Source organism: Poeciliopsis prolifica, unplaced genomic scaffold, assembly GCF_027474105.1.
Source record: "Poeciliopsis prolifica strain line A6 unplaced genomic scaffold, Auburn_PproV2 SCAFFOLD090, whole genome shotgun sequence".
Classification (NCBI taxonomy): domain Eukaryota; kingdom Metazoa; phylum Chordata; class Actinopteri; order Cyprinodontiformes; family Poeciliidae; genus Poeciliopsis; species Poeciliopsis prolifica.
Window position 1 is genome coordinate 561,726 of NW_026562465.1, and position 27,991 is coordinate 589,716.

A 27,991-nucleotide genomic window follows, 5' to 3' on the forward strand; every position below is an offset into this window, starting at 1 on the left:
TATGACATGCACTAATTGAACTTATTGAGGAGATTACTAAATTACTAAATAAATACATTTGCTGCAGGAGCATTCATTTATCTAAAAAAAAAAAAAAAAAAAAAACATTTGATACTATAAATAACAACATTTTAATCAGCAAATTGATTATTATTTTACTTGTTGATGGTTCAAATATTTCAGCTTCTACAACAATTTGGGGTGGGGGTACTATTGTCCTACTAATTACTTGTTTTCTTGTTTTTAAGAACATGTATGGAATAAATAAATGAATGAATGCTATAAGAATAGAAATAAAAGAGAATTATATTAAACTAAAATGTTATACCAACGTTTTATTATCTGTAAAAAAATATTTTAGCAGTCTGGTTTACAGTTTTGCTTTGGGAATATAAATATCAGCCATTTTTGTTTTTTATTTTGGCTGATTAGCATGGTAAATTTTTGCGTAATCAACTTCTGGCAACTACTGGAAAACTTCGCAATTTTTAAAATTTTCACAATAAATTTCTGTTTTCTGCATTTCATACCTGTAAAAATAAAAGAAATTTAAGTTTCTTGAGTTATTATGTTTTAGTGTACTTTATAGAGTAATATATTTTCGGATGTGACAGTCTAACTGTTAATATTTTCACATTTTTACAGTAAATTTTACAGATTTTATTTTACAATTCAAAAAGAAAAAGAAAATTAGTTCCCAAGACTATACAGTTAACTGACGGAGTCAGTTAAACTTGACTCCGTCTGTGGATTGTAGACCTCCCATGTCATATACGTATATCTGTATGCGTATATGTCCCCACTCCAGTCCAGGCGGTGGCAGCAAATTGACCTGTCCCCCAATAAAATACAGAAGAAGGATTGCGCATGCGCTCCTCCCTCAGGACAGTAGGTCGCTCTAGTCAGTGACAGGTGAAACGAACCAAACCGGTCGTTGTGTCACAAACATGGCGACTTTCAGTAAATATCTAACAGCGAAAAACTCCTGCTTAGCAGGCGGTGGCTTGCTGCTTTTGTACCTGTTAAGACACCGAAGTCAAACGCGCAAAAAACACAGGTTAGTCGTTCTTTCTTAGATTGTTCTTACTAACAATTTTGTGACAGGCTACTGAGACATTTCTCATGTCAACCTGTTCCATGTGAGAAGGAACCTTTTTACTCAGGTTCTAAACTAACCCATAACTCATACCAGCAATATTACACCGTGTTAGCGCTTCACTGAAAAGTGATTATTTAGAAGGACTAAACTTGGCTGGGATTTCTCCCTCTGGTGTATCAGTGAAACTCCCATTGGCAGGTTAACTGAGACTTGAAAACCGTCTCTGTTTTTGATGGTTATAATAAGTCATTTGGAACTGCTCTTAAGCAGTGTTTGACTCAAATAAGTGTTTGGTTCAGCTGGTGATGTAGGAAATGTGAGGTAAATGTGTAGCTGTCAATTTAGATTATTCTTTGTTTTTACGTCCGAGGTTTTATAAATGCTGTAATGCAAATTTCCTTTTAACAATTTCTGTTTTTCACCTAGAATTTCAAGTTGAGGTAAGTTTCCACGTGTAATATTGTGCCTTCTTTTTGCAGAGCTTCACTTATTCAGTCTTTTCTGTGATTTTATGAGATTTGTACTACTGAGGCCTTAAAAATGTTCTGAACTGAATGAGTCACTTATGGAGTTAAATAGAAACCTGTGCAAGTTCAAAAGGAGAAATATCTGAATAGGGGTTCAAAAGCCTAACCACAGCATATCTCCCAATCTGAAAACACTGACAGAGCTGGAACAGGTTAACTCTGAAATATGAGAAAAATCTCAGTGGTTTAATTGGAGAATTTAAAAAGCCCATTTAACATGCAGGAGTTTGTTTCATTGATACAAATTTAAAAGTTTAAATTCCACAATATGAGGGAAACGGGGAAATTAGTTACCTAATGTGTTCAAAGCATTAATATTATAAAATGTTTTTAAATTAGCTTGGGTTTGGCCTTCATGGTAGTGCACCTAAACTGGGCCAGAAACAGTGTAAAACCACTTCATTGACACTTTTTAAAACACTTGACATTTTTTTCTGACTTGTTCATCCATCCCTCCTTATAAAATCAACGTTTGAGTTGACAAGCCCAGTATGGAAATCCAAATGCCTTCCCTGGTGACTCTCCAGCTCATTTTGATGATCTATGATGTGGAGCCCTTCAGCATCTCCAAACAAATCTGATCCACCCTGGGCACGCCAAAAGCCAAAGGCAGGCTTTGGCTGTTTGATGTCCTGTGGTGGACTTTCCTCCTAAACCCTCATAGAGTTACAGGACTCTGAGGATCTCCATACCCCAGTCACTAGGAGGCAGAGTGCTCCTTCCACTCTCAACCAATTACAGCCTGGGATGTGCTGTGCTTTCCTTTTCTCCAAAGTGAAAAGAACAATTTTTCTAAGATGGATGAGAAAGTGTTGCTTTTCTTTGCAATGTTACCTTTTCATTTTCCAAGTCTGTATCAGAAACTATTTTAACAAATAAGAATGGTTCCTCCCATTAATGTTTTCAGGAAAACTGCATATTTTATTATGTTTTTTCATTTGTTCCCAGTCTGAAAGGAACTTCCCAGCTACTAGTGAACACAGAGGTAAGCCTCAGCAAGACTCCCGGGCGAAAAAGATGGATCACTACTCAGTCAGTTGTTTTGATTTGAAGCAAAGACAAATTCCTGAAAAACGTAAAAATTCAGACCAGCACAAATAAAAAAACAAAGGGGCAAAGACAACAGTTTCTGCTTGTGGAGAAATGTCATCTGAAGGAGCACTGGCTGAAAATGGAAGTCAGTGACGAATCCTTATTTTCAGTGGAAAATAATGTGATGGAATTGTTGCAACCCTAATAGAAATAGGAGGTCAGAGTCACTTCCACAACAACAAAAGCACATGGTGACATTACAGTGTTACTTTTTTCTTTTCATTGATACAAAACAGATTTGGGGATGATGTTGAGAAAAAAACTTATATGTTGGAAATCAGATCAATGACCAGTAATCATGCCAGACCCCAGTCAAACTGGACGCTGGTGGTAAAGCAGGTTCATTACAAGACTTTATCCTGCACAGCTGATCTTAAATGGTTGAATATTAAAACCTAGTTTAAGGACGAGACATGCCAATAGTGAAGTCCTTAAATGCTTGTAACATTTTTTGCAACAAACAGAAACAATTGACTGAGGAGCCTCTGACATAGTCACTCATATTTTTGCTAGCAATTGTATGAATAGTAAAAATTTATCACTAAATATAATTTCTTATGTTTATTTAATATAGAAAGATGGAAAAAAAGACAAAACAGCTGTGGATAAGGTTTTCTTTCTTCGAATCCTTCAAATTCTTCGCATCATGGTGCCACGTGTTTTCTGCATGGAGGTTTGTTTCATCTGAATGCTGTGATATTAGCCAAACATTTTCATACAAGCCACAATAAAATTTGCAAACAATCTGCAAGGCAAAGTCTTGTCTTATCTGTGACCTCAGTAATACCTGGATCTTTAGTACTTTAGACAGATTATGTCCTTTTCTCAGTTTTCTTTTCAATGACTTTGTAATTGTTTTTCAACTTAATGATTACATATAGCCCAGTGATTGCTGGACATAGGCACCAGCCCTCTTTGTGACCCTGCACTGATGTCCTCATGGCTGTAGAGATAGCAATGCTCTTTGACCCAGGAACATTAGCTTCATAACTACTGTTGTAATGTTGTTATCTGAACTCTAAGATAGCTCCTACGTGAGCCAGTCTGGAAGATAAAGGACGTTTGAACTGCATACATGAACACTCACTCTTCTCCTATTTTGTCACCACAGACTGCTTACCTTCTGCTCATTGCCTCCATGTTGGTGGCCAGGACCTATTGTGACGTGTGGATGATCCAAAACGGTACCATGATTGAAAGGTTAGCATGGCTCGAGGCTTGTTTGTCCAGCTCCTAGCCTCAGAAATGCATGTTGGTTTCATGCTGACCCTCAGTCAGCTACATGTTAATCAGTTACAAGCTATGAAATAAGTTATACAGTATAGTTAAAGGGTTTCCAGTGACTTTAAAAACAGCTAAGGCTGACCAGATTCCAGTAACAGGAAGCTGTCGATATTAAAACAAACATGAAATGTCAGTCTTGATGCATGGTGTAGATTTAAATAAAAGGAAAATGCTGATGTAGCTGAGAAAAGAACCTGGGAACATCTGAAAAGTAGCCAGGCATTGAAGCACTTTGTAGGTGAGCATAAGGATCTCAAGATCATCAGGCAACCAATGTAGAGAAACTTAGACTGGTGAAATGTCTCTTTTCTCCATGGTACTATGGTCGTATAAGCGGTCTCAAGATGTCTTGCAAAAGCACAGGTTTAAATTTGTGCCCATCTCGAAAAACAGAACGACGTCATCCCAAGATTTTGCCATGCAGTTTCATGTTAGAAGCTAAACTGCCAAGCTTATCAGGAAATCTGATTTAACTGGTGGTTCCAAAGAGGTCAATATGTTTCATACTTCTTCTGATAGATATTTGCTTATCCTCTCTACATGTTCTCATTTCCAGTGCCATCATTGGGCGCTCAACTAAAGACTTCAAGATCTTCTTGTTCAGCTTTATTAAATTCATGCCAGTTGTAAGTTTGTTTTGAAAACTTTTTTCTCTTATTTGTCTTAAAGTTTGATTTAAAATGGCTCCACTCTTTTATGTTTTGTATGTTTTTATTATTATTGATTGTTGGAAGGTTTTTTTCATTTGTATCTAAATAGAAGTTTCTATAAAACTTATCTCATTATTCAAAACTTCTAAATAATGCTTACTAATGTAGTTATTATTATTATTAATATTTTGTTAATAGATCATTAATAATCACAATTAGAAGACTTTGACCCTGATGTGTACCATTAAAGTTCACACTTTAACTTAACTTTAAAATGCTATCTGAATTTATGCCACAAGATCTTTGAGTATTGCAAAGTGTGGTTCAAGCATCATTGTGGCTATAGGTTGTAAAACAGTTTAAAAAATTAACCACGGAAAAAAATTAAATTTCTCTCTAGACTCAGAAAAGTGTTATCACTTGTATTTTTTATTTATTTACTCATTATATTTTGTGATACTGGCCGTTATGCATAAATGGTGAATAAGATGCTGCAAGACATGCTGCAAATAGGCCTGTTGCGATAAACGATTAATCAATTAATCGCACGATAAATTAAAACTATCAACCTCATTTTAATTATTGGCCTTCTTCCTGCCTTTTTCTCTTACGGTTGATGACACTGAATGAAAAAAGGCTCCACTCCGGTGCTCTCCACTGACCCTCCCTTCCTTATTTCCTTAGTGTAATGCCCAGCACTGTTTCAGCTGTTCGGGATTCCCTCCGTGTTTCCCCTGAGAAAGCACGAGGAGAATCCGCGCTTTCTGATTGGCTACCGGTCACATTCAACAGGCTGCGTCAAAGCTCCCAGTCGGGGAAAACCTTTGATTTCGATCAGAGCGGCCACGACGATCTATCGTAACACACCACACAAGTGACAATCTCAGAACGAATAACGTTCTAAGATTGTCGTTTGGGGTAAAATCCTGTAGTTTGAACTATTGCATCAGGCAGTCGGATTCTTCTCTATTTAAAACTAATGATTACTGAAGGGCAATATACTATACAGACTTCATAATCTGCACTCTTTTGGTTGAATGCAGCATTTATTTCCAGTTTGGCTTCATGTTGTTTAGTTTTTATTCAAGTACATTTATTGTTAATGGAGACTAAGAATCTATTTTATTTTTGGTTTTGGTTGTTTTTACTTATTTTGTGTATCAGTCCCAGTGTTAAGTGTCTTTTGAAAGTAAAGTGTATCTATCTTTGGCAGGAAATCGCATGTATTATTACGTAATTTCCATTAAATCAATGTAAAAAGGTCTTCAAACAATATTATCGTTTATCGCAATAATTTTTGAGACAATTTATCGCCCAGCAAAATCTGTTATCGTGACAGGCCTAGCTGCAAATGGCCCTTGGTCAGAAATCAAATCTGGACATTTAAGGCTATATAGCCTCATTAGACCCTTGTTAGTTTTAAATTCCATCTTATATATTCATGAATTATTTCTGCTTGTATACTTTGTATGTTTTTACCATTGTCTATGTATTTTACATTGTTTTTGGGTGTTTGAAATACCTGGCTGCAAAACAAATTTCCCCCATTGGGGGACAACCATTATATTGAACTGAACTGGCACCTTGTTCAAATGTTTTTGTAAAACTACCATTACTCTGTATCACTTGTAGTATCTGAGTAAAGATCAGATACTACATTCTGTTTTAACATATTGTTAAACTAAACAAAAAAATTTTACCAAATTGAGCAAGTCAATTTTTCGGTATCCATCAACCTATGATCTGAATCTTCAAAATATGCATAATAAAATGGTTTGGTCAGAATAAGTTTCAGTCTCTTCAGGTCTTAGGAGACCTGCTTACTCAGTGTTCCAAGAACTAAACAAGATGAGGCAGAATTTAGTTTCTGTATTCCTCTGCTCTGGAACCAACAACCCCAAAAAACCTGATGATTATAAGTTACCCACAAAGATCAGAGATTTATCTGATCTTTAAATTTGTATTTAATGTCTTTTATCGCTGTTTTTTTACTTTTTCTGTAAAGCACATACTGATTCAATGAATTAATGGAAGTATATACATATCCTTGCCTTGCCTTATGATGTATGATTGCGTCATTACAGATAGCTCTGGTGAACAACTTCTTGAAGTTGGGCCTAAATGAGCTAAAGTTGAGGTTTCGTGAAAGGCTCACAAAGAAGCTGTATGACCAGTACCTACAGTAAGTCCAGCATTTTAAATTAATTTTTTTTTTTTTATGTTAGCGCTTTAATTCTAGCATGTTGTGCTTTGAAATATAGGCGTTCTCACATGCACATATTTTCGTAGGCATATAAAAGTTGAAGTGGTTCTGGTAAGTTATGTGTAAGTTTAGAACACAGGAGTTATATCACTTTGGTTATTCAACTCCAACTAAGAACAACAAAATAACCAAAAGCACCATTAACATACATATTTGCAAGGTTATGATCAGTGAGAAGGGCCAAGTGTGTGTGAACGTACATTATATTGCCAAAAATATTTGCTCACCCATCCAATTTTTTTGGATTCAGGTGTTCCAATCCTTTCATGGCCACAGGTGTATAGAATTAAGCACCTAGACATGCTGACTGACTTCCAAACATTTGTGAAAGAATGGGTCGCTCTCAGGAACACAGTGAATTCCAGCTTGGAACTGTGATAGGATGGTACATGTGGAACAAATCCAGTTGTGAAATATCCTCCCTCCTAAATATTCCAACTGTATTATAAGAACATGGAAGTGTTTAGGAATGACAGCGACTCAGCCACAAAGTGGTAGGCCAGGTAAACTGACAGTCAGCCGATGCTGAAGTGCAGAGAGCAAAGAGGTCACCAACTTTCTGCAGTCAATCACTACAGACCTTTAAACATCATGTTTGAGGATCTGTAGCTCATCTGTGGCCTTCAGATGAGCTCAAGAACAGTGCACAGAGAACATTTTTCAATGCTGGATTATTCGAGCATTGAAAAATGTGATGCTCTCCCTCTCTTTCTTAAACAAATTCAACCTGGCATCAAAAATAGCTAATGAGTAGGGTCCGGACTGCCAGGATGTAAAGTTGTGCAGAAAGGACATAAACGCATGCTTACACATTTTGACATTTATTCATCTCATAAATGTCATATATTTTACACTTTGTTTACTCGTAGTAAATATGACAAAAGTAATGTGAATTGACCCCGCTGTCATTCAATAGTTTTTAAGAGGTTTGCGTGAGGTTCTTCACTCAAAAGAAAAAAGGATTGTAATTCAGTGTGTCTGCTGATTTAAAATGGAACTGTTCTCTCCCTCTTCAGAGGTTTCACTTACTACAAAATGGGAAATCTGGACAACCGAATTGCCAATGCAGACCAGTTACTGACACAAGATGTGGAGAGGTTCTGCAACAGTGTAGTTGATCTATACTCCAACCTCAGCAAGGTATGTTCTTGTATCATACATATGCCAATTTTAGAAGAAATGATGCAGCATGTTGCCAGTAGTCTGTAGACTGCTGTAAATAAGAGAACACCAAACGCAGCTGTTCATATTGTAACTTCTAGACTATTGAGTGCAACTAAATAGAATTTGCACTCACTCACTTAAAAGAAACATATATATATATATATATATATATATATATATATATATATATATATATATATATATATATATATATATATATATATATATACACACACTGCAATTGTCTATAGGACACAAGAACACTGTGTTGTAATAAAATATTTACATGGAACTGCCTTTGCGCAGCATTTCCATAACTATTGTGAAATATGTACTGTTAACATACACAAAACTGTGCCGTAAGTGCTTCTTACTTAGAATCCCTGGATTGTAAGTAAAAAAGAAAAAAATACAGTTGCATACCAGAAAAAGTAATTTATTTCTATGTTCATCTTCCTCCTGTTTAATTCTGACATTTCTTCATGTCTAAATTGAATAGTCTCACACACACATCCTCCGTCACTTACATTTTTGCTCCCACTGTCACTCAATGTCTCGAGGCAGATTTGCTCTTGAGCTTGTGCTCTCCTTTTCATCATACAGCAGAGCATCCTTTAGAAAGCTGTTGGTAAGAACCCTTTTATTAGCTGCATCACAGTGTGCACATTCTACTAAGCATGTGAAAAAAAGTGGTTTCAAAAACTGCTTTACTTTCAGAAAATGAAAGTAAACAGTGCCTGTTCATATCCCTATCTGGCAGTATTAAGCTTTCTGTTGCCTGTCATTCCTTCTGACTGCCAGAGCAGGTAGTGTGAAAATAGGGTTCTATGATCAGCATTTTGTCCTATCAGATTGCATCATTCCAATAGACTCAATCTAAATATTTGCATTTACAGGGTTTATTTTTCTGCAATGAATCAAATTTTGTTTTCTGTGTTTGTCCTCCAGCCTCTGTTAGATATTTTTCTGTACATCTTCAAGCTGGCCAGTGCCATTGGAGCTCAGGTAGGCAGATTTACTAAGCCACTGGTTTTCCAGACCATTGTCTCCCATTTATCTGTTTCTGTGTTTTTATTTATTTATTTATTGAAATTCTCGTTGACCTTTTTTTTATGATATCTAGGGTTTATGAAGGCTGTTGCTTCTGTAACACTGATCTGCAGTTGAAGAAGTTTGATGTTGTTCACATATAATGTTGCATAGGATTTTTGAATGCAAGTTATTAATTGAGTAAATTTCTCTTTCGGATCAATAAAGTATTTTTGAATCTAAAGTTAACTGATTCAATCAGTCTGACAAATAATCAAATTTTATTTGTATAGCACATTTCAGGAGCAAGGCATTTCAAAGTGCTTCACATCATAACAAACACAAAGTCATGCAACATAGAATCAATCAAAATCAAAACATGACGTTAACTCAAGTGTCATGATTAAATTTGCAATTGATTACGTTTCAAAGCATCTCTCAACAAGTGGGGTTTTAGTCTATATTTAAAGGAAGTCAGTGTTTCAGCTGTTTTACAGTTTTCTGGAAGTTCGTTCCAGATTTGTGGTGCACTGAAGCTGAATATGTCTCAACCACATAGTAATGGTAGCTAATCTTATTTCTTGTTATAACCTGAGCTAGTGGGAGCATGTAGATATTGAATCAGAGAGGTCCTAGAATTGAACCTTGGGTACACCACATGTGACCTCTGACCTCTTTGATGAGAAGTTTCTACTTGAAACAAAGGAATCCCTGTTCTTTATGTAAGATCCAAACCAGTCGTAGGTTGTGCTTTGGCTCTGCTTCACCACAGCACCCCACACCATTGTTATTTCTATGCACCACTTGTATAGTTCATCTGGAAATTTTGTGAATGTACACAAGGCTGGGAGTAAAAAAGATCACTCTTTTACATACCATCTCTCGCTGCACTGATATTGTAGAATAATTCAGTTAACTAAATCAAGTTAAAATATACTTATGGGGATGTAATTAATTTGGTGCTATTTGGATAGGAAAAAATAATGTAGAGAAATTGTTGAAAAACAACTCAAAACCATTTGTTTCCTGTTCTGTGTCGGCTGTGCTACACACAGACTCACTGCCATAGCAACTGAAAATCACAGAGGATGTGTGTGCAACTTGACTTGCAGCAAGTTCTGACAATCTGTGTTGCCGAGACCAAATTTCCAACCATAGCACATCTTGATAGCTATGTCTACTGGTCGGTGCTATCCTTGGAAAATGGCTACCATCAGGTTTATATACAAAAGATAAGAGAGTCGAATTTAAATATAATAATTAAATCGTTCTTTAACTGATGTGTTCTAAGTGGCACTTAGCAGTGATAAGTAGCATTTGAGAAAAATATGTAAATGACAAAACCTTTCTGAAACAAAAGCATCTGAATCCCCATTTAAAAAACATTTAAAATAATTTTCATGTAAATGCAGGCATTCTCATAAAATCCTTCATGAGAATAGTGGACCTCGTTTTAATATGTAAAGTTAATAGATTTAGATGCTCTATAACTCTAAATACCCCCACATGTGTATTTCTTCACATGATAGCATGTGTATTTTATGCACATAATCATACCAAAATTCCATCAAAGTATCCTACCTGATAAATTTGTGGGTAGCATATTTTGCTACACCAGATTCCTTCATTTGAATATCGTTACGAAATAGCACATGTTGATGCACTAAAATGCCTTCATCAGATCATCTTAGTACCAGGTGAATTGGTAGAGAATCCTGATGCACCAACGCCTTTCATAAGTATATTCTACCCGTTTCATATTTACAGACTAAATAAATAGTTTATTTAGTCTATAATAGTTAGTTTTCTACTAAATTCAGTGATCAGAAAATCCTACCTCTATGTACAGGTGATGTGCTAAATTATTATATCAAAATAACTTATCTGTTACCTGCTACCCACAACAATATGTCTGGGTAGCGCATATTGGTGTATTAAGACACTGCATCAGAACATCCTACCTTTTTAAAAATATTTAAAATATAAAGGTAGCGCATAATGTTATTATACTGTAATATATTTGTAAGAATGAAATAAGTATAAAGAAAAAAGTATGTTGCAGGAAAACTACTCTATGTACCTTCCCCAAAAAGTTTCTCAAGTAAATGTAAACAGTACAACTCACTTTTGGAAAAAGATAACAATACTAGTATCCTGATTTTGTTAACAAGCTTAATGTGATATATTGTCATTGGCTAGACATCATTTATCTAAAATTTACTGCATTCAAAATCATAACTCAACTCTCTCGGTTAGCTTGGAGCGGAAAACTTTACAAAGTTATTTTTCTTTATCTGGTTTGTTTCCATGATTCTAACACACACAGTAGCATCATGTCTCCACCAGCATGTATCTGTTGCCGCACAGATGTAAAACTGGCAAGAGCATCTTAGTGCTCATTTTGCTTTTAAACGCGGTTGGGAAAAGCATGTCTTGACATGTTAACAGTGGAATTAACAGTTGTAAAGGCACGACTGATTATGTGGGTGGGCAATGCCCCCTAATGCCGCCTGGCCAGTCCAGTCCAGTTACTTAAATGAGGTATGGCAGCAAAGAGACACCTTAAACATGTAGGATAGAGGGGCTTGAGGACCAGGATTGGGGAGCACTGGCCTAAAGCTTTGACTTGCATTTCTTTAGGTTGCATGTCAATGCTCTAAGAGCCTAGTTAAAGCTGAATTTTTCTGTTGATATGTCTGAACTATTTTTGTTTGAATTTCTGTTCTTTTCAGGAGATTTGAATGTTTTCAGTTATATTGGTAAAATGACAGTGGAGGCATGTGAATATGTTTTAATGGTGCTGCTGTACAATCTGCCAGAAAATACCAGTGACTGTTCTTGAGAACTAGAGTTTGTTTAGTTCAAATAGTAATGTGTAAGATTTTTCATCTCTGAAATCTTTTCTTCTTTTATCAATAAATCAGATAAATTAATTTCCTCCTTCTGTAAATAGGGCCCAGCAATCATGATGGCTTACCTGCTGATCTCAGGCCTGTTCCTGACCAGACTGAGGAGGCCCATAGGAAAGATGACAGTGACTGAGCAGCGCTATGAGGGAGAGTACCGCTATGTGAACTCACGCCTTATCACTAACAGGTAAGCACAGCTACTGGGATCCAATCAATGTGTGAAAACTGCACAATAAATTTACAGGCAAATGACACTTTATCTTCGTTGATGTTTCCTATTTAGTGAGGAGATTGCCTTCTACAATGGAAACTTGAGAGAAAAGCAGACAATTCATGCAACATTCAAGAAACTTGTAAGTGATATCTTGACAATTCAATTCATTGTATTTACAGAGTTCCCACACAGGTCATCTCAAGGCAATTTACAAGACAAATTTATGCTCTTGAGTTATAATCTGATCAATCCAAAAACAGATTCAGTTACATACATTACTATTTAATCCTAGTAATAATGACATGCATTCAAATTCTGTTTCAAAACCCAAAAAGGGTTGGTCTTCTAAAAACATTTGAAGACCAAATCTTAGCATTGAGTTAGGAACGACTTCTTTATCATTTTAAAACTTTCAGCAGAGCCAGAACCCTGCTCAGTGTGAAGAGCCACCAGCCAGGATTGACTGGGAGTTTGAGAAATTAGAACAGACACACAAAAGCACAGCAGCACTGACCCTGGAGTACTTTCTATGTTAAAAGTTAATGGCAGTAGTAGTTGCTTCATCTAGGAGAGAGAGACAGTTAAGAAATTAAGATCTGAGTAATATTATTTAGATTCTGATTCCAGTTGCTATATATCATTATTATTCAGTCCATTGAAAATACTGTTTGTACTAAAGGAAAAAAAATATGGAACTATCTAATGTAATAATCAAATGGTTATAATGTTATATAAAAGCCACACTGGTATTGCAATGTTCCTTTGTATACACAGCAGATGTCTGTACATTTATATGTTCCATAACAAGAAATGACAAAATGGATTTATTTCAGCAATTCGAGTCAAAATTGCTGGAAGTGCAATTTTGTTATATAACAAATTTGTTATATAACGGGTATGACTTGTTATATATTATATACAAGTTATAATACATAACTTGTATATTATATTAATTCGTTACACACAGTCTGATATATTTCAAATGTTTATTTATTTTAATGTTGATAACTAATGAAAACCCCAAGTTCAGTATCTCAGAAAATTAGAATACTACTTAGGACCAATACAAAAAAAAAGGATTTTTAGAAATGTTGGCTAACTGAAAAGTATGAGCACATACAGCACTCAGTACTTAGTTGGGGCTCCATTTGCCCAGATTACTTCACTCTAAAATGCAAATTTTTTCTTGCTTAATTTAGGTTTGTATGTTTTACTTACGTCTCAGTTTAGTGAGAACGTTACCAGACTAAATAATTTTTACCAAACTGGATTTGAATACTTGTGGCACTGGAGTTAATCATGTGGAAGCAGAACATTTGTGGACTTGCACATTGGAAGAAGCAGATCTTCTCTAACGGTGAGTTATTTGTCTTCAGTATATTTTCATGTGTTATGTATGCCTTTACTACTCGTATATATGTAGACAGGTTGATTTTTCTTATAAAAGATAATGCATCCAACTCTTTGCAGGCTAATATGCTAATGTTAGCATGGGCTCATAATCCAACGTTAACTAAAACTGATATTCCTTTTTCTTGAGAGTCTTTAATGTTTTCATCCATGATAAAAGATCTGACTAATAATTACCTCCCTTTCAACTGCAGCCCTTCAGCATGTTTTTGAGCATAAACTGAGCCTTATGGCCTCTTATTTCTCTCAGCCATAAGGGGATGGAGGTCCGAAGTGGATTTCTCCAGTTCTTCAGTCAACCATTTAGGATCCAAAGAAGCATTAAATGCCGGTTGACTTGTTTATGCCGGGTGAGTTGTGAGTTGTGCTACTTTCAGTAATTAATCTACTGTAACAATACCATCGCTAACAAAAAACTAACCTATGTTATTTCTATGAGCTTTGATCTCCCAGTAAATAACTTATTTAGCTTCTGTAAACCCAAATTCATGCTGGAGTGGTATGTTAATGGTGAGTCATTGTAGGATTCAGGTCCAATGTAGGTCAACCATTCACTCAGATCTACAGAAACCCTTTGTTTGTGTCTGGTCATGAATATAGTGACCATGCAGTCACAGTTAGCTGTGACTGCATGGCTGGGTGGGTTAAATTCTATTTATTTAGCTTTTTTTCTTTTTTGAATAAACATATTTTCTGTCCTGGACTGGGCACTGAGCTAGCTGATATCATTTAGCACTGTGGGGACTACCAAGCTGGGGTGTAAAAATAATATATCCTACCTTACATATGAATGCTGGTCTTACTAACTGTCCAATAAATTATGTGAAAATACAATTAAAATTATATGATTGTTACCTGTTAGAAAGTTGTCACTCCAGACTCTGGCATTATTAGGTGTTTTCACGCCGCCTGTTTTTAGCTGTAGATTGGCGATCCACTTTTCTCTTTTTTTCGGTTAATTTTTCTAAATTAACCTTGTGACGAACTACCTTCAAAACATGAAAATAGCATCTCTACTAGAAAGAAGAGAGAACATCCGTACAGGACACAGATTTTAGGCTGCTTTTACTTCCTGCCCTCCATCTGCATTGGGTGATGTCAGTGCTACGTCATCTGAAACCCAGCAATATGTGCCCTCTGTCCACTGCACGACTGATTAAATCATTACAATGGTCTAATCAGTTGCTAATGTGTAGTAATTGGTTTTTCCGAGGCACCTTTGCTGTGCAGAGGTGGGCACTGGTGTTAGAATCATGGTACACAACCATTAAAAGGCAAAAACCTTTCCACAGTTTTTTTTTCCTAAACAAACTGAGTAAGTAGAGTAATGCTGTTGGGCACAAACAATGATAGTTACTTAATGACAACACGTCAGATTAAGCTAGTTTAGAATAGGCTGCTAATTTGTGTTGATGGTATTTGGGTGATTGAGGCTTGAGAAAAGATAACTAACTTCTAGTTGTTGAAATAATGAATGAGCAACAGTCTATGGCATCAATATAATAATCAGCTGATAGAAGTTTGGAAAATAGTTCTTGCTCCTTTAACTGTACAACCATCAACATTCTAATCACTCTTTGTCAGACAACAAATAAAGGTGAGCAATTAATTTATGCCTCTTATTGTGAACAATAAGATTATTCAGTTTCTTCAGAATAAGCTAGGGCTTACTTTTATTGTTCTCCCAACATCTATAACAATGTTGTTGCTGTGAGGTGTGCCACCCTACGATGTCTCTCAGTTTTCCTCGAGGAAAGAGTTCTACAGTGTCTCTTGTATGTATTGGTATTCTGTTTGTCATAGGTTGTACACTAGAAAATCAAAACTTTCACCTCATTCTTTTTTTGAATTTGTACTTTTCTTATTATCCGCAGGCTTCAGATTCCATGGCAGACTTTATCCAGGTTCCTGTGGTGTTATTGACTGCTATGTTATGCTAAGTATATTATTTTGTTTAAATAAAACATCAAATCTTGTGAACTTAAAATCTTTTTGTGGTTACTTAATTTATTTAAGGCAATCGGTTTTCTAGATTCTGCTACGTAAACTGCACTGTTCATGAAAGTTGGACAAACTTGATGTGGTTGAGTTAAGAAGGGGATAATTTACTTGCTATTTCTAAGTTGAACCAACTTCATTAAACTAAGTTAATTTAATGTGAAACAATTAAGTTCATACAAGAAACTCCTAAGTAACTGACTTTGTAAACAAAATGTAAGAATAGTAGTTAAACTTCTACTGAACAAAAATATAAAAGCCCCATGTCAAATAGCGTTGTGAAGTTAACAACTGTAAATGAGCATTTGCTAACATTTCATTGTACAAAAGTAATATTACTCTTGATTTGTGCATAATTTTTAAAACAACTTCCTGTCAGTGACCATTACTCAGTGGATGGGTGAGCTTGTCCAGTGGGTGATGAGACAAAATGAGCAACAACCAGACAATTCTTGTACTGGGGACAATAAAAGGCCATCCCAAAATGTGACATTTTGTTAAAAGTCATAAAGACTCAGATGCCTCAAGTTATGCAGGAACATCCCATAGGGAAGTTCGATGCAGGGACGTCCACCGGAGCAGTAACTGCATGGCTCAATGTCTTCTATGAGACCATAGGCTGTTTATATGAGGGACTGTTTAGGACAAAAATTATATTTTGTCTCACACACATGACTATAAACTCATAAATGATCACAAAATCTAAAATTTGCCCATATGTACTTCTAAAATGTTACACACACACATACACACAACTTTTTCTCTCATATGCACACACAAAGGACTAATATTGCGCATATAGGGCTCTAACGTCGCTTACTCCGGCTCTAATGCCTTACTCTGACATTGGAGCTGGGTTAAGTTGAGTTAGTACTTCTGCTCTAAAGCCGCTTAATAAGGCGCTAGAGGTGGAGTAAGTAGCATTGGTCTGCTCTTTCTGAATCTTCCAAACATTTTGAATGGGTATTGTTTCACAATCCTTTCCAGAATGTGGTTATTCCGATTGCTTGTTCATTTGTTTTTCTACCACATCTTTTCCTTCCCTTCACCTCTCCATAAATATGCTTGCACACAGGATCTCTGTGCTCAGCCAGCCTCTTTTGCACTGATGTTTGTCTCTTTCCCTATTGTGCGATTTGTCAAAAGTCATCTTTTGGACGACTGTCAGATTAGCAGTCATCCCCATGATTGTGTAGCCTACAGAACTGGACTGAGACAATTTGAAAGCATTTGGGCGGGGTTTTGAGTTAATTAGCTGATTTGAGTGTGTCACCAAAAGTCTTCAATACTGAACCTTTTCTGAGAAACTGAATTTTGAGTTTTTATTAGTTTTCAGTAATAATCATAAACACTTAAAGAAATAAATATTGGAAATATATCAATCTGTAATGATATGATGTAATGGATGAATATAATATACAAATTTTACATTTTGAATGGAATTACTGATTTAAATAAACGTTTTTATGATCCTTTCTTTTTTTACAAGCACCTGTATATCTGATGTGCAAAAACCAAAGGATGTGTAGAATATATTTTTTCTACAATTATTATTTTTTTAATTGTAGAAATAATTGCACTTCTTTCTAATCGCTAACAGTGCATCTGTAGCCGACTTGAACTCTGCGTTGTGTAATAAAAGGGACCAGCAGACGAGGACTCGGGATGTCTAGCAGGTTTATTGTTTTAAAACAAAAATAAATCAGTGCAGCAGTCTGGGCTCCGACTTTCCCACATACAGCACACACCTCTCCCCAGCGCAGTTCGGCGCGAACTCACACAGAATTCCATCAGAGGTTCACTAACATTGTTTAACATCTAAACAATCAAAACAAAAACAAACAAATCACCTGCCCAACAGTCGCCACTCCCACAGTTCAAATTGAATCAATAAAAAGATATATATGAAAACATATTAATTACATTACTCTAACATCCAGATAACACTTTGAAGAAACTCACATACCTGTTTTAAAACAAAAATAAATCAGTGCAGCAGTCTGGGCTCCGATTTTCCCATACAGCACACACCTTAAACGATCAAAAAAACAAAATTAACCAGGTTGCCTTGGTAAACTCAACAAATGTCGGAATGGTGGGAATCAGACACCCAATACAGTACTGCACCAACATAAAACAGTACAAAAACAATATATAAGATATATTAAATTAGCAAACATACTTTTCTTAGAATATCTGGAATGTTTTCATAAACAAACTGATGACGGCTCTGTGCACTCACCTCTCCCCAGCGCAGTTCGGCGCAGGATGTGACGCAAAAACAGGAAACAAGAAAATAAACAGGAAACAAGAAAATAAAAGCTTCTTTACCAAATAAAATTACAACTCAAAAATCCATGAAATATAAACAATTTTTGATACTTGCTACTTGCTACACCCTCCTATATTTCACCAAAATCCAAGTCATTAACACTGATAAAATTTTAGCATTGCCACCAAGTATAGCATTCAGCTTGAGAGCCACCCAAAAACAGGTTACGAAGGAAATATGGTTGATCAGGCCTATGCCCTTCTCAGATCAATGATGCCATTTACACCATACAATTCTGCGCCAGCTTTAACCCCATAATCACAATACCAGATGTATATTTGAGGAAAACCATATTCCACTACAGTTACAATGCTGAACTGTCCATAAACAGGACAAACACTCGTAATGGACTGGGACTTTTGGCTCACAGAGTTTGCCAAATCCCTAAAATCAAAAGGTCTTTGAACCATAGACTCAATGAGTCTGTTCACCCTTTTGCTGACCCGACCCACCCGAGTCCTAACAACTTGGTCAGCATTCTCTGGAAGATGACACATGTCCATGTTAGCATCTGAATTCACAGGAAGAGCATCTGTGTCTGTAGAATGAACTTGACTCACTGTGTGCAACTCTTCTCCTGTCACATGACTATCAGCATGTTCATCTGAGGTTCCATTACACTGTGAGGCATCACAAGACTCTGGTTGGGTGAGTCTGGTTCTGACACCTCTCGATCCAGAGCAACCTTGCCCTCACAGTTTGTCAATTACTCATCTCCCATTCATTATCTCCGACATCCAATCTCCTGCCTTCCAAAGCATCAAAGGAGTCCAACAGGCCCTGTGCATCCTCTGGGCTGTCAACAGCCATCTCATCCTGAGCTGTTCCCACAGGTAGAAAACTGATGTCCAATATCAGATTCCTGTGCACAATCTTTTTGTTACCTTGCTTGTCTTCCAACTTGTATGTGAGTTTGGAGATTTCTGTCAACAACTGTGTAAACTTTAGCATTCCACTTGTCGGATAGCTTTTTCTTCCCTCTTTCACCCTTGTTTGCTAGCAATACCCTAGCTCCTATATTCAAATGGGTACCTTTCACTTTTCTGTTGTACCCTTCTGCCTGTTTATCTTGTTCTTCCACAGCATGCTTGAGCGATCTTAGCTGCCTCATACAGATGTGACATGAGAGTTTTGGCATAAGTTTTATAATCAGTAGTCACTGGATCACATAACACTTGCTTGAAGATCACATCCACCGGGAGCCTTGGAACGCGACCAAACATGAGTTGGAATGGAGCAAATCCTGTAGTCTCATGAACAGTTGCATTATATGCAAAAGTCAGGGTTTGTATTTGTTCAGGCCATTTGTTCTTCTCTCTGAGTGGCAGTGATCTGAGCATGCTGCCAAGCGTGCGGTTGAACCTCTCGGTGCCCCCGTTCCCCATGGGGTGGTACGCAGTGGTGTGACTTCGATACTCCTGCCAGTCGAAGGAGTTCAGCAATGAGCTCACTTTCAAAGTTTGCTCCCTGATCAGAATGGATCCGTTCAGGAAATCCATACACACAAAATACATGGTCCCACAAACTTTTTAGCAACCTGCTTCGCTGTCTGATTGGTGCATGGAAATGCATGAGCTAGCTTTGTGAAGTGATCGGTCAGGACAAGCACATCCACTGAGTTTTGCTTTTTATCCTCTGCGCTCCAGAAGTCTAAACACACCAACTCCATTGGGCAAAGGTTCTTATGCTTTTAAGAGGGGCTCGAGCACAAGGTTCTGGTGTTTTGGCAAGAATGCACCTCTGGCAACACTTGACATACTCTTTCACATCAGCATCCATCTTCGGCCAAAAAAATCTTTGTCTCGCCAGGTGAAGTGTCCGTGCCTGTCCTTGATGTCCAGCCATGTCATGGACGCCTGCAAGGCTCTGTCCTTGGCTTTCAGGAAGAACAAACTGATGTCTCTTCTGTTTGCTGATGGGATCTCGAGTGACTCTATAGAGGATTCCATTCTGAATCTTGAGCCTCTCCCACTGTTTAATGATCACCATAGCTCCTATGCCAAACCCTGCTCTTTCACGTCTGGATGGACGCCTCTCTCGAATAATGAATGGCAAGGTCTTGGAAACATCAGGATCGAGCTTTTGGGCATGTTGTAATTCATTCAAAGTGAACATAGGGAGAGAATCTTGTCCTGGTGTGCCCAAATCTTGGACAGACTGGATGAGCGCTACTGCGCGGGTCTCACAACCAAATCCCACTGGTCATGCATCTCCAGAACAGCCTTGACTGCATCACACTGGTAAAGTTGCGAACTACAATGAAGTTCTGGACTGACACAAGATTTCCTTCACTTTTGGTTCTGGACCTTTAGGTGAAAAGCATCTTGGATCCCATCTTGGCTAATATCAGCTTCCATAAGGAGACGAGAATAGCCCTCAGTGATGATCCTATGGCTGACAGTTGTTGCAAATGGATCCCTACTGAGAGCGTCAGCCACTGTGTTCTTGGACCCAGGTATGTGTTTCAGATCAAAAGAGAAGGGTGCCAGCTTTGCAACCCAACGCTGCTCACAAGCATCAAGCTTTGGCTTTGTCATGATGTAAGTGAGCGGGTTGTTATCAGTCCATACAGTGAATGTTTGACCTCTTAACCAATGACTGAACTTCTCACATATACTCCATTTCAAAGCCAAAAACTCAAGCCTGTGAGCTGGGTATTTCTTTTGAGAATTACTCAACGTCTTGCTGGCAAATGCGATGGGGCGAGCCTTCTCTTCTCCAGCTGGTACTTGAGACAAGACAGCTCCAAGTCCATCCAGTGAAGCATCAATAGACAAAATCAGAGGCTGTGAGAAATCTGGGTGCGCAAGAATGACACAATTCAACAGCTTTTCTTTAAGACTAAAAAAAGCTGTTTCACATTCCTGTGTCCAGTCAGATGGTCTCAGTTTTCTGTAAGAACCTGCATTAGTTGTTGTTTTGGTTTTGCCCTTCCTCTTCTGTCCAGCGGTTAGAGCAAACAGTGGCTTGGCAACAGACGAACAGCTCGGAATGAGATGTTGGTAATAAAATACCATCCCAAGAAAGGACTTGATCCTCTTGACTGAAGGCGTGCATCCATCATCCTCCATCAAGTCAACGTTTGTCATTTTCGTAATGACTTCAACCTTTCCAGGGTCGACAGACACTCCATGGCCGTCTATGATGTGCCCCAGAAACTTCACTGATGATCTCATAAAGTGACATTTCTTGGGGCTCAGCTTGAGGTTGTACAGACGAAGGCGTTGGAACACAACCTCTAACCTCTCCAGAGACTCTTTTTCGCTCGAAGCAAATACAAGGAGATCGTCCAGGTAGCACAACAAACTGCTAAAGTTCAAATCCCCAAATATGCTGAGCATCATCCTCATGAAAGAGGCAGGACTGTTACACAGGCCTTGGGGCATTCTATTATATTCGTACAACCCCATTGGAGTTGTGAATGCCGTGTATTTCTTGTCCTCCTCCGCCATAGGAATGTTGTAAAATCCTGATGTCAAATCCATCGTGCTGAAGTAAGTATTGCCTCCAAGAGCGGCTAAGCAGTCAGACTGATGCGGAAGTGGGTGTGCATCTTTGAATGTCCTTGCATTTAACCACCTGAAGTCTGTGCATATCCTCAGACTGCCATCCTTCTTCCAGACCAGCACAAGAGGAGAAGCATATTCACTCACTGATTTCTTTATGATCTCCTGTTCCTCCATGTCAGATAAAACCTGACGCAGCTTGTGATAATGAGCTGGTGGGATACGGCGATATGGAAGACGAAATGGTCTATCATCAACAAGTTTGCCTTGCCACAACAATCCAGAGCATGCTTAGAAAAAACATCATTATATTTTTCAAGCAGCTCGACCAACTTTGTTTTCCCTGCCTCATCAGTGTGGCATAAGCCAATGTCGAGGTCACCGAGCCCAACCTGTTGCAGTCGCAGCTTCAGATCTGCGGGCCTCTCTTTGACATGTACCTTCTCTGGAGCAGCGGTTTCAACCTGGTTGATGCCTTGAAAGGTTTCAAAATCTTCAACCGCCAGGCAAGGGGACACATCTGCCAACTTGCAGTTTCTTTTCAACGTGGTGGGCTTGTCTGACAGGTTAGCGACTTTTAAAGGAACCCACCTATCTCCCCATAAAGGAGTGATAATGCGAGCAACCATGATGTTGCGCGGCATTGACTTAGATGAGGTTGGTTCAGTAATTACAGTACTCCCTGGGGACATGGGGACATTATATGGTAGCTTACCCCACACCAGATGTTCAGTCCTTGCCAGTAGAGTAACAGACTGTTGTAATTTGACTGTGCCGATCTTCTCTGGAAATTCTTCACCTCTCCACCGAGAAGTACTTGCCATCATGTCGAGAAACTGCTCACATTCTGGGAGAAGACTGGGGCTGGACACTAGACGCCAATAGTCATCTGTGATCTTCAGCTGATGCATGAGAAATCTTATGACATTTGTGCCAATGATTAAATCGTCCCTTTGGCCTGGCACTACTAACACAGGGACAACACATGTCTCGCCATACAGTTTCATTTCACTTCATACATACAGCGGGTTTTGCTGAGCGACCCACCACAACCAATGAGAACTATTTCTTGAGAGAGGGGAACAGGTTCTGAAAGTGAGTCCTGATTCAGCATCATTTGTTCCACCTTCTCACTCAATGTGCAGGCCATGGAACCAGAGTCAAGCATCCCCTTTAACTGAAACTTGTTATTTAAAGTCACAGGTGTATAAAACAGTTCATCAAATGGCTCGACTTGTTGTGTGTTTTGAGCTATTACCCTAGCACCAACTGGTGCTGCTGCACATGCCTTTTCATATTGCTGTTCAATGTCATTATTATTATTGAGGGTTTTTTCTTTTGAGCCCACACCACCCCTCATCCCATGCAGGCCAACTAGTTTAAATGCTGGGGGTCTTGAGACTGAAGGCCATGCTCACCTCTGGTAGATAAGCGGTTTGGACAGTCTCGCTTAATATGATTTGGTTCAAAGCATGCTAAACACAAATGTTTCTGTTTGCAGTGTGAGATGGTAGAATGATCTCGAGACTGACAAACCCTGCATGCTTTGTGGTGCACTTGGCTGGGTGAATTCTGTTTGCCTGCAACCTGACTGTTCTGTGAAAGTGCACGTTCAAAGAGACTGACTAAAGTTTTCATGCAACCGTCGTTGCAATGTGACGGGGCTGCGGCACCAGTCTCTCGGTGTGATGGATTGTCTCTTAAGTGGCTGGGTGGTGGTGATAATTGCTCAGGAACAGGAGCTTGAGCATGAGCAGTAGCTAGTTTAGGATATCTTGACCTGGAAGATGTCTGCTCTCTGGTTTCAATTTGGTAACGATCAACGTGTTCCTGAATTTCACCAGCCGTCCATTTGTCTGGTGCCTTGAACTTCAAGATGGCAGCAAGCGCTGGGTCTGGACAATGTTTCACAAACATCATAGTTGCTTCTTGGCAAGGGTTATCCAGATGCCGTCCTAATCTCTTTAAACCCTCTTCCGCTGCATCAACTGCCTTGTTCAAGCGTACCCAGTAATCTAGGGGTGTTTCTCTTGCTAGTGGCACAGTGTTATAAAAGTCGGCCATAGGCATACATGAAAAGGGCACATCACTGAAATGTTGTCTAAGGATGCTGTAGACAATATCTGGTTTTTCCTGAGGCTTTAGTGAAGGGCTGCTTCGCAGTGTAATTCTCACAATGTCCTTAGCTTTTCCATCAACTTAGAGAGAATCTCAGTGTACTGTTCGTTAGTGGGTGTGCCTCGTTTTCTGAAGTAGATTTTCATTAATTCTTCCCACTCGCCAACAGTGTATTTGTCAGAACCATCTCCCCTGAAAGTGGGGGGTTCTTTGACATCTGGCTGTAGTACTAACTTTGCCCCAGTCAAGTTGAGGTAAGTGGGTTCACTCTGTGATTGGCCCACACTGCTCTGAGATTGCAGACCCTTCACACTCCCTTCCCCACATTCACCCTTAAGACGGTCCATTATGGACTGTCCAACTTGTTGTGCAATGCTTGTAATAAGGTCACTTAATGGTGGATCAGCACTAACTGAATCGTCCGGAACTGCACCATCATACTCAACGCTAGAAGATACATTCTCAACTACACGCGTAGAACAAAAGGCTGGAGAGCCTGCATCATTACTGTTTCGAACTGGGGTAAAAGGCGAAGCCTCAATCATTCTCCTTCTCCCCACAGAGAAGTTAACATGACTCAATGAACATTTATCCTCGTCTGCCTTATTTTTAACATAAGTCATTTTCTTTTTCTTTTTTTTTTTTAAATTTTCTTTTATTTTCTTTTTTTCTTTTTTTTTTTTTTTTTTTTTTTTTTTTTTTACAATTGTTTACATAAATGCAAATATTTAAAATGTATATATATATTTTGTTGTTGTTGGTGGAGCAAAACACTATTCAACATCCAACTCTGTTATACTATTCAGTTTGTATAGATGTCTTAATGTAACAAGCAACCTCTGGTGACCAGCTGACGTTGATCCACTCTTCACGAACGTGATGAACTTGTCCGAAGCAGTGTGGATCCGGGTCACGGCACCACTGTAGCCGACTTGAACTCTGCGTTGTGTAATAAAAGGGACCAGCAGACGAGGACTCGGATGTCTAGCAGGTTTATTCTGTTTTAAAACAAAAATAAATCAGTGCAGCAGTCTGGGCTCCGATTTTCCCACATACAGCACACACCTCTCCCCAGCGCAGTTCGGCGCGAACTCACACAGAATTCCATCAGAGGTTCACTAACATTGTTTAACATCTAAACAATCAAAACAAAAACAAACAAATCACCTGCCCAACAGTCGCCACTCCCACAGTTCAAATTGAATCAATAAAAAGATATATATGAAAACATATTAATTACATTACTCTAACATCCAGATAACACTTTGAAGAAACTCACATACCTGTTTTAAAACAAAAATAAATCAGTGCAGCAGTCTGGGCTCCGATTTTCCCACATACAGCACACACCTTAAACGATCAAAAAAACAAAATTAACCAGGTTGCCTTGGTAAACTCAACAAATGTCGGAATGGTGGGAATCAGACACCCAATACAGTACTGCACCAACATAAAACAGTACAAAAACAATATATAAGATATATTAAATTAGCAAACATACTTTTCTTAGAATATCTGGAATGTTTTCATAAACAAACTGATGACGGCTCTGTGCACTCACCTCTCCCCAGCGCAGTTCGGCGCGAACTGAGGAGAGTAGCGCGAACACGCAGGATGTGACGCAAAAACAGGAAACAAGAAAATAAACAGGAAACAAGAAAATAAAAGCTTCTTTACCAAAATAAAATTACAACTCAAAATCCAAGAAAAACAAATATACATAGATAATGAAAATGGATTTGGGATGAAATAAAAAATTTTTTTGCATACTTGCTACACATCCAAACATTGTCATAGAGAGATGTTTGGAAAACTAAATTCAGACCCAAGTGCATTTCAGTGGTCACCCAACTGGAAACTGGTAAGAGCAATATTCAAGCTCCTTAAAAGCAAGATTTATATAGGGCTTTTTCCAGTGAGGTGGAGGAATTTGAGTCTTAATAGTGTCTAAAAGTAGTAGCTTGAATACCCAATAGACTGACACCCTAACCAGAGTAATAAAAGCATTCTGCAACAAGCTCAGTCTGCCTGTAATTCAGTACAATTACAAATAATGGTTGTGACTTAAGCCATCGTTCAAAAACACAGCGAGACCACAGCATTGTCTAATTTGCATATTTGGTCATGTGTGATCTGGGCACTATAGAAATGAATATCAACACCAGCAAAGGAAAATTGATTAAAATACTTGAAACATTTAGAACTACAAATAAATGTTATGAAATAATTTACTAAATTTAAATATAATAATATATATACTTTGTTTGAACCTACACTAAGTAAATGTTTTGCTTAATTTTAATATTGCAAAACAAAGAGACACTTATCAGAGGCAGTGACGTATGTAGTGGAAGAGATAAGTGGCTAAAGCTGTGGGAATCAATTCCAAACTTTAGAAAGCATGACAGCTTTGTGCAGTCATAATTCCATTGTGATGTGCAAGCAGAATGGAGTAGGTCTCCCCTTTGCTATACTGTGGTATATACTGTATGCTGCTGTCAGTGAGCTAGCAGTAGAGCATAAGCCTACATATGCTTCAGAGGTGGGAGAGGCTGACAGCAGCTCTCACTGCTTGCTGTACACCGCCCATTCTCCATATATGGAAAGGCATTCTGCTTGAAAAACAATGGAAATAATGACTGTAAGGTTTAAATGACATCAACCAAGTAGTTTGCAGAAATATGTTACCTCGGGTTCTGAATATGGGATTCCAACCTGATCTCTGATCCAAGAATATTGAAGTCAAATTTGTCACAAGTTTGACTTTATCAACACTATTTAAAAACTACATATATTTGTTTAACAAGGAAACAGATGCTTGTCCTAAGTGGATGAGCTTGGGAGGACCTCATCATGTTCAGTATCAAAGTGATCTATATATTCTGATCTGATCTATATGTTGATCTATATATTGTATTTCCTCAGGCGGATCACCTGCATAATTTCATCTTCTTTCGCTTCTCTATGGGGTTTGTGGACAGCATTATTGCAAAGTGTAAGTTGAAATGTAGACTTATACACTGAACGCTGATTTATGTTAAATTAATGTCACTTGTTAAATTAAATTCTTTAAAAACATGTAGCAGAAAGTGTGCACCTCTTTTTACAGTGTCAGGGCAGATTGTGGGAAATATTTACTCCAGGTTGCTTTTTTTTTTTTTTTTTTAAGAGCTACTGTGTTTTAAACTTGAGGACATTTTTAACCTTTTCTGAATTTGGCCAACTGGTGTTAATCTGCAGATGTGGCAACAGTGGTGGGCTATCTGGTGGTCAGCCGTCCCTTTCTCAACCTGTCCGACCCCCGGCACCTGCACAGCACACATTCTGAGCTGCTGGAGGTCAGATCATTGTATCTACTTCACGTGTACACACAAATCTTACCTTGTAATCACCTTATTGTAGTTGTAGCACAGAATGCTAGAAAACGGAAAAGTTGTCTTTAGTTGGACGTAGTTAAGGCCTGATGATTCTGATTAATGAATTGTTATTATTGATGTGTCCTTTCATATCAATAGCACACAGATGTCCAACATACAGTGACTCCAAATTTTAAAAATCTATTCATACTTTTTGGTTACCAGGACTACTACCAGAGTGGCAGGATGCTCTTGAGAATGTCTCAGGCCCTGGGTAGGATTGTATTGGCTGGGCGAGAGATGACCCGCCTATCTGGGTGAGTATTGTGGGATGATAGTTCATCTAAAAATTCTTCATGCAGGTATTTGAAGTTAGTTAGCTAATAGAGGTGCAACACCAAGAATTTAACAATTCACTTTTTCCCAACTTTCTATGTCTCCGAATCTTGCTTTTAAGGAGCTTTTAAGGAGCCTGAATTATGTGGACAAATTCTGAAATAAAAGTCTTGAAATAGTTTAGCATATATATACAGTATGTTATGAATCTATAGAATTTGAGTTTTTCAGAAATATTAATATTTCTGAAAAACTGTTCCAGTATTTCATAAGTATTATTGAATTATTGAAAATTATTCAATATTTTTTTTATATATTTAAAAAATATTGAATATAAATATCCACATTTTTTGAGGAATAGCTATGTATAGTGGATATATACCTTGAAAACAAAATATTTTTGGTGTGTGTTCCACTTAGGTTCACAGCTCGAATCACTGAACTGATGACAGTTTTAAAGGACCTCAACACTGGCAAATATGAACGCACCATGGTTTCCTTGCAGGAGAGGGGTACACACAGAAATCTGTCATTGTCACTGGTCTTCTGACCGACACTGTCTTTTCTAAACCCTGTGGTTATATTTTTGCATCCACTTTAGAAACAGAGACTGCAGAGAAAACCATCCTGGTCCCTGGAAGTGGTCAGATCATTAACAGAGACAACATCATTAAGTAATTCTTGCTCTTAAATAGAGAAAGACA

General features: G+C 38.0%; 1 protein-coding gene and 1 long non-coding RNA gene across 2 annotated transcripts in view; both read left to right on the forward strand.

The window, feature by feature from the left end:
* The first annotated feature begins 897 nt into the window (after positions 1-897).
* Positions 898-27,991, forward strand: part of abcd3a (ATP-binding cassette, sub-family D (ALD), member 3a) — a 39,815-nt gene continuing 12,721 nt past the window's right edge. Inside the window, exons 1-15 of the mRNA XM_055022734.1 lie at positions 898-1,057; positions 2,575-2,611; positions 3,293-3,391; positions 3,830-3,918; positions 4,559-4,628; positions 6,737-6,834; positions 7,932-8,055; positions 9,028-9,084; positions 12,062-12,204; positions 12,301-12,370; positions 26,521-26,590; positions 26,836-26,933; positions 27,177-27,268; positions 27,708-27,799; positions 27,889-27,961. Coding sequence (XP_054878709.1) covers positions 948-1,057; positions 2,575-2,611; positions 3,293-3,391; positions 3,830-3,918; positions 4,559-4,628; positions 6,737-6,834; positions 7,932-8,055; positions 9,028-9,084; positions 12,062-12,204; positions 12,301-12,370; positions 26,521-26,590; positions 26,836-26,933; positions 27,177-27,268; positions 27,708-27,799; positions 27,889-27,961 — 1,322 coding nt within the window. The 5' untranslated portion in view covers positions 898-947. The remainder of the gene's footprint in view (positions 1,058-2,574; positions 2,612-3,292; positions 3,392-3,829; positions 3,919-4,558; positions 4,629-6,736; positions 6,835-7,931; positions 8,056-9,027; positions 9,085-12,061; positions 12,205-12,300; positions 12,371-26,520; positions 26,591-26,835; positions 26,934-27,176; positions 27,269-27,707; positions 27,800-27,888; positions 27,962-27,991) is intronic.
* On the forward strand, positions 12,381-15,723 carry LOC129353412 (uncharacterized). Its single transcript, XR_008605011.1, has 3 exons — positions 12,381-13,588; positions 13,892-13,991; positions 15,516-15,723. It is a non-coding gene; the product is annotated as an uncharacterized LOC129353412 (long non-coding RNA).